The 8,515-nt window shown below is 29.7% G+C and overlaps 2 protein-coding genes across 2 annotated transcripts; one reads left to right on the plus strand and one right to left on the minus strand.

The window, feature by feature from the left end:
* The first annotated feature begins 1,104 nt into the window (after nt 1–1,104).
* On the plus strand, nt 1,105–3,796 carry LOC105617784 (peptidylprolyl isomerase domain and WD repeat-containing protein 1). The gene is made up of 8 exons (XM_012199339.1): nt 1,105–1,198; nt 1,537–1,639; nt 1,719–1,915; nt 1,998–2,191; nt 2,273–2,610; nt 2,697–2,886; nt 2,962–3,537; nt 3,623–3,796. Exons 1-8 carry the CDS (start codon nt 1,105–1,107, stop codon nt 3,764–3,766), a joined length of 1,836 nt encoding a protein of 611 aa, XP_012054729.1. The 3' UTR covers nt 3,767–3,796.
* A 65-nt stretch (nt 3,797–3,861) lies between these two features.
* On the minus strand, nt 3,862–4,748 carry LOC105617891 (mitochondrial pyruvate carrier 2-like). Its single transcript, XM_012199432.1, has 3 exons — nt 4,658–4,748; nt 4,063–4,204; nt 3,862–3,979 (listed from the first exon to the last, which is right to left on the minus strand). The coding sequence occupies exons 1-3, from the start codon at nt 4,746–4,748 to the stop codon at nt 3,862–3,864; spliced, it is 351 nt and encodes a 116-aa protein (XP_012054822.1).
* Between the last annotated feature and the right edge of the window lie 3,767 nt (nt 4,749–8,515).

An 8,515-nucleotide genomic window follows, 5' to 3' on the forward strand; every position in this document is an offset into this window, starting at 1 on the left:
TTGAAACGCAGAAGATTTAAATTTTAGTATACATTTATTAAATTTAAATCTTTTGCGGCACGAACTTTCCGGACAATCCAATACATGCATAAAAAATTTTTTACCGAGACTGCGCATAAAATTCATGTAACATGCAAGAGTCATATAAGATTCATGGATTATAAGCATCACATGCTTATAAGATTCATATAATGTGTAAGATTCGTGCAAAATTCTTGATTTACCTACGTATCATATGCGATATATTCTTATACGATATGTTCCTGTTCGAAATTCGTATGTGAAAATTTTTGGAAAATCTCACAAGAATTTTTTTTGTAAGATTTCACAATAGGAAAGCCCATGTTTTTCTTCGAGTCATTATGCAATGTCGCCACATTTTTATTAATAGTGTTCTAATAGTACTCCTAATAGATATTCATAATCTTGAATCCAGAATCGATTTATTAACAACATTTTAACAAATATAATTGTCAAGTTTTAAATTTATATATTATTGAATTAATTAATTCAATTAATTAAATTTATATATTTACATATAAAATTATTGTATAAAATGTAACTATGGCGTGCCATATCACCTTTTCCTCTGCTCTGTATATATCTTTGTATATATTTTATGAATTATTGTATATATTTACAAGGATTTTTGAAAATTTATTATAAGAATTTAATTATAGATAATATAATTATAGATAATATATAAAGATCTATAATTTTTAAATTATAACGAGAAATATATATATTTTTTATTTTTTTATATATTTTATATTGTTATTATTTTATAATAATAACAATAATATCATTTTATTATCATAATAATTAACACAGTAATCGAAACATTTATTCGAGTAATACTATATAAATAAATATAAATAACATAAATAATATAAATAATAATATAAATAATTAAATATTGAAATGTTTCTTTATTGATCCTTTCGATTCGATGTCTCGAAAATAGCGCACTCTACGATACTTTGCACTGTTGTGCACTACCAGAGTAAATATTTTTGTAATAGTAATACTAGGTACATGAAAGTGCTTGCGTATTTACTAATAATATAATTAATCGTATTAATAAATTTTATCATATATGTAATAATGAGTGAAAAACGTGAACACGAAGGCAGTGATACGGAAGACGGCTGGATTGGACCGTTACCTTCAGAAGCTGCTCCACAAAAGAAACAACGAGGTTAACTAACCTAACTAAGATTGTTGTCATAAATTTTTCATAATTTTAATAAATACTAAGTGAAATTCTATTTATCTGTTATTGTTTTTTCACTTTTTATTCTCCTGTCATATAATTATTTTCTAATAATTATTTTCTAATAATTTAATACGAATAAAAGTAAAAAAAAAGTAAAAAAAGCTTCTCTACTCCACAGAGAAAATTTTGATTTTTCTATTGTCTCTGAGATCTTTATTCTTTATGCTTATATATATAATATTTCTTGAGATAAAAAGATTACATTTTACTTTAAAAAATTATATATATCATTTGAAATTTTATTTCTTTTAATTTTTTAGTCTTGGAATATGAACAAGTTTATATAGATAATTTGCCATGCTGCGAATGTTACGAAAAATCTTATATGCATAGGGATGTCATTACTCATATTTTAGTAACAAGGTTAGTATTGTAATAATAATTATAATAATGTATAACAGTTATTTTTCTCAAAATCTTATTTACATTTATATTGATACAGGTCAAATTTCGTGATAACTGCCAGCTGCGATGGACATGTAAAATTTTGGAAAAAGCAGGAAGAATTAATAGAATTTGTAAAACATTTTCGAGCTCACTTAATGGCAATACAATCAATATCTGCTAGCTGCAATGGTGTTCATGTATGTTCAGTCAGCATAGATAAAACTATGAAAATATTTGATGTTATTAATTTTGGTAAGTATTAAAGTTTACAGGTGACTCTCTTTTCAGATGTAGAGGACATATTTAATTTATTCTGTTATATATGCTATTTAAGATATGATAAACATGATAAAATTAGACTTTGTGCCACTTTGTACTGAATGGGTTTATTCAGCTGGCGATGCTATAGCTGCTGTGGCAGTATCTTCACAAGAATCAAATAAGATATATATTTATGATGGTCAAGGATCAAGTATGCCTTTACACGTATTTGAAAAACTACATACTAAACCAGTTGTCATAATGAAAGTAAGTCAGGCTATAATAGAAAATCAATGAAAAGAAATATGTTAAAATAAGAAGAGAGAATAATATGTCTTTCTTTTGCAGTATAATCATGTATATGAAACATGCATTTCCGTCGATAGAGCTGGAATATTGGAATACTGGACAGGTCCAAAAATGGAATATAAATTTCCCAAATGTATATCATTTGAATCAAAATTGGACACTGACCTGTTTGAGTTTGCCAAAAATAAGACTTATCCGTGCGGTTTAGCGATATCGCCTGACGGTAAACGATTTGCGTCCCTCAGTGGAGACAGAAAAGTTAGGATTTTCAATTTCCGAACGGGCAAATTATACAGAATATTTGACGAAACACTGCAGAGATTTAGCGAATTACAGCAAACTGTACAGCAACTTCCAAACATGGAATTTGGACGTAGGTGAGATGTTTGCATTTTGTGTAATCGAAGTTAAATTGATTCCAATTGTTTAATAACTATTACTTTAATTTCTATTATTATCATAGAATGGCAGTCGAGAGAGAACTGGATAAAACCGAAACAAATTTGGGAAATATTATTTTTGATGAGTCTGGTTATATTATTCTGTATCCTACCATGTTGGGTGTCAAAATGGTGAATCTTTACACAAATCGTTGTATTAAAATCATAGGAAAGCCAGAGAACATACGACCAATGCGGCTAGCATTATTCCAGGTATTGAATAAAAATCTCATCATTAAAGCATTAGTCATAAAGCAACAGATATAATAAATATGTAATTCAAAATAGGGAAAAGCGAGGAAGACTACTGCCGCATTAACTGTCGAGATGGAGGCTTCCGAGAATCCCACAATGGAAATGAATCGGCCAGATCCAACATTGTTTTGTACAGCTCACAAAAAAAATCGATTCTATATGTTCACGAGACGAGAACCGGAAGACACAAAGAGTCAGGAATGCGACCGCGATGTATTCAATGAGAAACCTTCTAAGGAGGACATCATATCTTCCACGGAGGCCACAAACATGCAAAAGATATACGACACGGCGATAATCCATACGGCGCTCGGCGATATCCATTTGAATCTCTTCGGCAAAGATGTTCCCAAGACAGTGGAGAATTTCTGCGTTCATGCGAAGAATGGTTACTTTAATGGTCACATATTTCATAGAGTTATCAAGGGTTTCATGATACAAACGGGCGATCCAACTGGGACTGGTACTGGTGGTGAGAGCATATGGGGAGGCGAATTCGAAGATGAATTCAAGCCAAACTTGAAGCATGATAGACCATATACTCTGAGTATGGCAAACGCAGGGCCAAATACGAACGGCAGCCAGTTTTTTATTACATTGACACCGACAGTGAGTACACATTTTTTTAACAAGTTTTCAGAAATTGATTATACATGTTCTTTAGATTTTACTTAAATATCTTGTTTGTTTTTAGCCCTGGTTAGATAATAAGCATACCGTATTTGGTCGAGTTCATAAAGGAATGGAAGTCGTTCAGAATATCAGCCAAGTAAAAACAAATCCTAAAACTGATAAGCCTTACGACGACATACGAATAGTTAGCGTGACTGTTAAATAATTTTATATAATAAAAATCAAAAAACATTAGTATAAAATGTATCAATACATTTCCCTTCTTAATAATTTCATGCTTTGTATATTTATGATGTCCATTTACTTTTGCGCCATTTGATATAATAATCCTCTGATGAAGTTATATGCTCCCGTGGCACAAACGAATAAATTGACGCTCAACAAATTATAATTCTTTGGTATAATGACCATTGAGTATCTAGAATTGTGCAAATTCAGATGAGTCAGATTTATTAATTTTCTAATAAATCATAAAATCTCAAATAAAAGATATTTATATACCTTGACCAAATAGCACCTGTAACCGCAAGACTCGCGGTTTGGCTGAGAGAAATCGTATCTACAGATCGATTAATATCTCCTATGCCCGCTATAACCAGACCCCATTTAAACGTTGGCGCCCAGAAGAATATGGTTGTCGGACCTGACAAATTGATTTTTTCTCGGAGCATTTTGATAAACAATTTTTTGATAAACAATAATAAGATTAGAAATAAAACTGTTTATGTTAGATATACTTTAAATACTTTAATTTTTTTTTACTTTTTTTACTTTAAATACGAAGCGCTACTACGTCTGAAGGTTAAGATGTTGAACTATTATATTCATTTAAATGAATTAATTTCAGAAATTATAATTGCGTGCCGATATGGATGTCGGGCAACGCAATCAATCTGAAATATTAATAATCCTCCCAAATTTCTCAAATTTCTCAAATTTAATCTTAAAAAACTGTAATAAATTTATTGCGAAAAATATTGTCTCAGTCGGAAATCAAACCCAGATCTCTTGCATTCCATGCATCCTAAGCCTTTATTTTTTGATAAATTTAGGCGTAATCTCTTTCTCAGAAAAAATTTAATTGAACAAGCCATACCTGCAGGATGCAAAAATGCGGCGCGAAATTTCTCGGGTAGGACCGAAGCGATCTTTAACATTAATCTTTTATAAGCACTGGGTGATGCCATAATTACTTCCGTGTACAATTATTCTGCCAAATTGAATAAATATATTTTATATAATATAAAAATTATATGAAATCTTCATAATATAGTCTGTAAAAAAAGATATAAATAACAACTATAATATACATATATATAATATACATACAATTTCGATAATGACTTCATTCAGAATTAATATACACTGAGTACCAAATATTTTAATTGTCCATGCATCATTATATTTATAAATTGTAATTATTTGTGAAGCCTAAGGACTGCCAGCTAACATTCAATTAATGTGCAAATCACTTTCTTAATTTTTGAAATAGTTTGCGAGATATTTTACACATACATTCTATACTCTTATTATATTATAATCATAATAACCTATTTTGTAAATAAGAATTTATGAAGAAGCAACAATGAAAGAATTTAGAAAAAAAAACTTAAAAGAAAAAGAAAGGTAGCGAGGTATCAGGCAATAACGGAATAAACATATTAATATTTTATTATTTATTTATTATTTCCATATGTAGAATTAGTTGCATAATTCTTGCAGCAATGATATAGTCCACTACGTATCACAGTATCAATATATATAATTTTTTTGTATTAAACTGCAATTTCATGTCGACAAAATTATCTGTCACGAAAATTTGGCCTGCAGAATTAAAAAATGAAATACAATTAAATTTAAATAAATTTTAAAAATAACGAATAAAATTGAGATAAAATGTCTATAATAATAAAAGATATATCTTACAAGAAGAAACCATTGAACGAGATGGAAGATCTGAAGTATCTGATATGTGCTATTGACAGTTGGTACGTGCAATTTAATTTAGGAAATTCCAATGAATTTTAACGATCAAAATTATCGCGTGTTTGGTAGAAGAGAAACAATTAATGTTTAATTCCTGGCAATTATTAACCGTTCTAGTTTCAAAGTATAATATTTATAGCAAATACCCAAGCATTCCATCGCCGCCGTCGAACAGCATAATTTTACCCCCGAGAGTTGAAGAAAGCCTTCCATCCAGGAGATCGCCTTGCGTTCCACCCCCTCGATGTTATCCGATAATACCTGAGCCTTGTTGCCCCCAGTTGCCACTTCCGATATACTTTCCTTACTGCAATCCTTGCAGTCCATTACCGTATTATTCAAGCAAATAGAAGGATCAAGAAACTCAAGAAAATAAAAAACGTATAAAATTAACTTATTGATTGTTACGTCTTTTACATATAAATGACGTCCAATTTCATGAAAAACTCTCAGAAAGCTATACACATTTTCTTTTTTATAATTTATTTCCTTTTTGCCTTAAAACATTTAAGATTTAAATATTAATAGAGTCTGTAATATTTTCGACATAAAAAAGTAAATTATGAAAAAAAACATATTGACTTCCTAGAAATATTTCACAAGATTATATAATATTTATGAAAGATATGCAATCAGTGTGTTAAGACATTATATAATATTTATTTTAGTTTATGCACTGTTTATTATTTTGGGATAAGAGAGTGGGATAAGTATAAAGATCAAAAAGGAAATCCTTTCATGACTGAAATAAAGGAAGGAAATTTATTAAAAATTCATATAAAACATTCATGTTTTGCTTGATTTTAACGAAAAATCTGTACGTATACGATCGACAGAATCTAATCAAAATATCGGATATCTTTTTCTCTTTTTGGAAAAAACGAAATCAATGCAGTCTCATAACGGTGGTCCATTTCGACATCATATAGTCTGTTTTCTGTTCTTGCACTAGACTGCACTAGAACGTTCTTTCTCGTTTTCGACAAATGTCAAACATATACCTATCTCACTTTAATTTCCAAAAGTGTAGTACACTAGTTTAGCCGCAGAAAACAGATCTATAAAATAATATCGCGTCGCGTATTTCACAGAATTGCATGATATGTTCCAAATAAAAGCATCACTGCCGTTCTTATAAACAATATCAATGATGAATAAATACTATTATGATACAGACAGAATCGTATTCGTACCTCACGCGCATCTATCATAGCTTAAATATCGATAGCAAATAATCGAGGCTACTTTGCTTACGAGATTACTTTACTTGATCGTTTGTGTGTTTATTTTGTTCCCACCAACACAGCAGGAATATTATCTATATTTCTGTATTTCTCGAGGATTCCGACGTTGGCGAACGTATCTTTATACTGATTATATTTTAGCATATACGTTCTCCTTTAAGTTCAAACAATTCGTAATCAAAGGTTGCAATCATTGCAGATTTCAGCGAAACCATTTTTTTTTTTTTCAGAAAAATGCTGTTATGAATTTTCCCGATTATGTCTCGATTCTTTTAATCAAATAATTTTTATCTGCTATTGGAGTTGTATCTTTGATCTATTGAGGGGGAACACCATCCCAGAAATGATAATCGAATCGATGTCGTTTCGACGTCGAAAGCATCAAATCGACGTCGATCGATGTCGATTCCATTATCATTTTTTGACTAGGAGCCTTGAGACCTAAAATTAAATGATATCTAATTTTGGCAATTTTTTGTATTTTGTAATTTAGTAAACTAAATAAAATCAAGTAAAAATTGTTTTTAAGGGCTTTACTATATGAATTTTCTTGAGAATAGAACTTAAGAGTACAAACAATTTGTATTTTTAATTTTTATTCACACAAAATGGCGAGTGCATAATGCACATATAGTGTACACGGAATTTTCTACTATTTTTATGTGGAACAAAAATCCTAAACTTTTTATATCTACATATAATTTTTTATATCTACATTTTTTATCTACATTTTTTATCTACATTAAAGCTAAAGAAACGACGTAGGATTATTTCAAAATAATTATTTTTGCAAAAATGATAAATGTTCAAAAAAAAGCATTACACTTTCGATCAAAAAATTTCATCTTTAAATGTTAATAATAAAAAAGATTTTAATATATCGCAAAAATCCTACTTTTCTAGATTAAATATTTAGAAATATCTGAGAGTAATTTGTACAAATTTCAAGTGAACCGATTAAGAATTGTAAAAAGTTATCGTGTACATCATATTTGTAAACCTCGTTTTGAGAAAAACGCAAATTTTAAAGTTTTCAGCTTATAAAATTATAAATCGGAATTATGCCTTTAGTCTGCAATGTCTGCGCCATACATTTTACAAGTGGCAATATCTATTTGCCAAAACTTGTTTCTTTGAAAATTTGAATTTCCTTTTATCTGTGGAACTCTGCTGCACGATATCCGCTTGCAAACTCAGCGACGAGACAATGCAAGATATTGATTCTAATTATACAGTTGATTATACCGACTTAAAATGTAACTATTGAAATATTATTAGTCTTAACAATATGAACTATAAATTTAAGTAAACAAAATTTCGATTGTTTTCAAATCTCAAGGATGATGTTCCCCTTATATGTCGTGAATTTTTAGCGGGAGACAATTAAAATATTAATTAAATACAAATTGGTGTTTTTTTGGCGCGGAGGCAAAGCGATTGACTTTCCCGTTACCAGCTGATATTATTAAGTAATTATTATTATCATTATTACTAACATGCTGCCTTATAAACATTCATAATCTACATTATTGATTACATTGTTGGCTTATTTATAATTCAAAGAAATGATGAGCTTACAATAATATTTCAAGTAGACCGTTAGCACACACACACACACACACACACACACACACACACACACACACACACACACACACACACACACACACACACACACACACACACACACACACACACACACACACACACACACACACACACAC

Source organism: Atta cephalotes, assembly GCF_000143395.1.
Source record: "Atta cephalotes unplaced genomic scaffold scaffold00014, whole genome shotgun sequence".
NCBI lineage: Eukaryota > Metazoa > Arthropoda > Insecta > Hymenoptera > Formicidae > Atta > Atta cephalotes.

Coding starts and splice junctions, on each gene's coding strand:
- LOC105617784 (XM_012199339.1), top strand. CDS start 1,105: ATGAGTGAAAAACGTGAACACGAAGGCAGTGATACGGAAGACGGCTGG. Junction 1,640..1,718: donor ACTCATATTTTAGTAACAAG/GTTAGTATTGTA, acceptor ATATTGATACAG/GTCAAATTTCGTGATAACTG. Junction 2,611..2,696: donor AACATGGAATTTGGACGTAG/GTGAGATGTTTG, acceptor TTATTATCATAG/AATGGCAGTCGAGAGAGAAC.
- LOC105617891 (XM_012199432.1), bottom strand. CDS start 4,748: ATGGCATCACCCAGTGCTTATAAAAGATTAATGTTAAAGATCGCTTCG. Junction 4,205..4,657: donor CGCATTTTTGCATCCTGCAG/GTATGGCTTGTT, acceptor TCAATTTGTCAG/GTCCGACAACCATATTCTTC. Junction 3,980..4,062: donor ACAGGTGCTATTTGGTCAAG/GTATATAAATAT, acceptor GCACAATTCTAG/ATACTCAATGGTCATTATAC.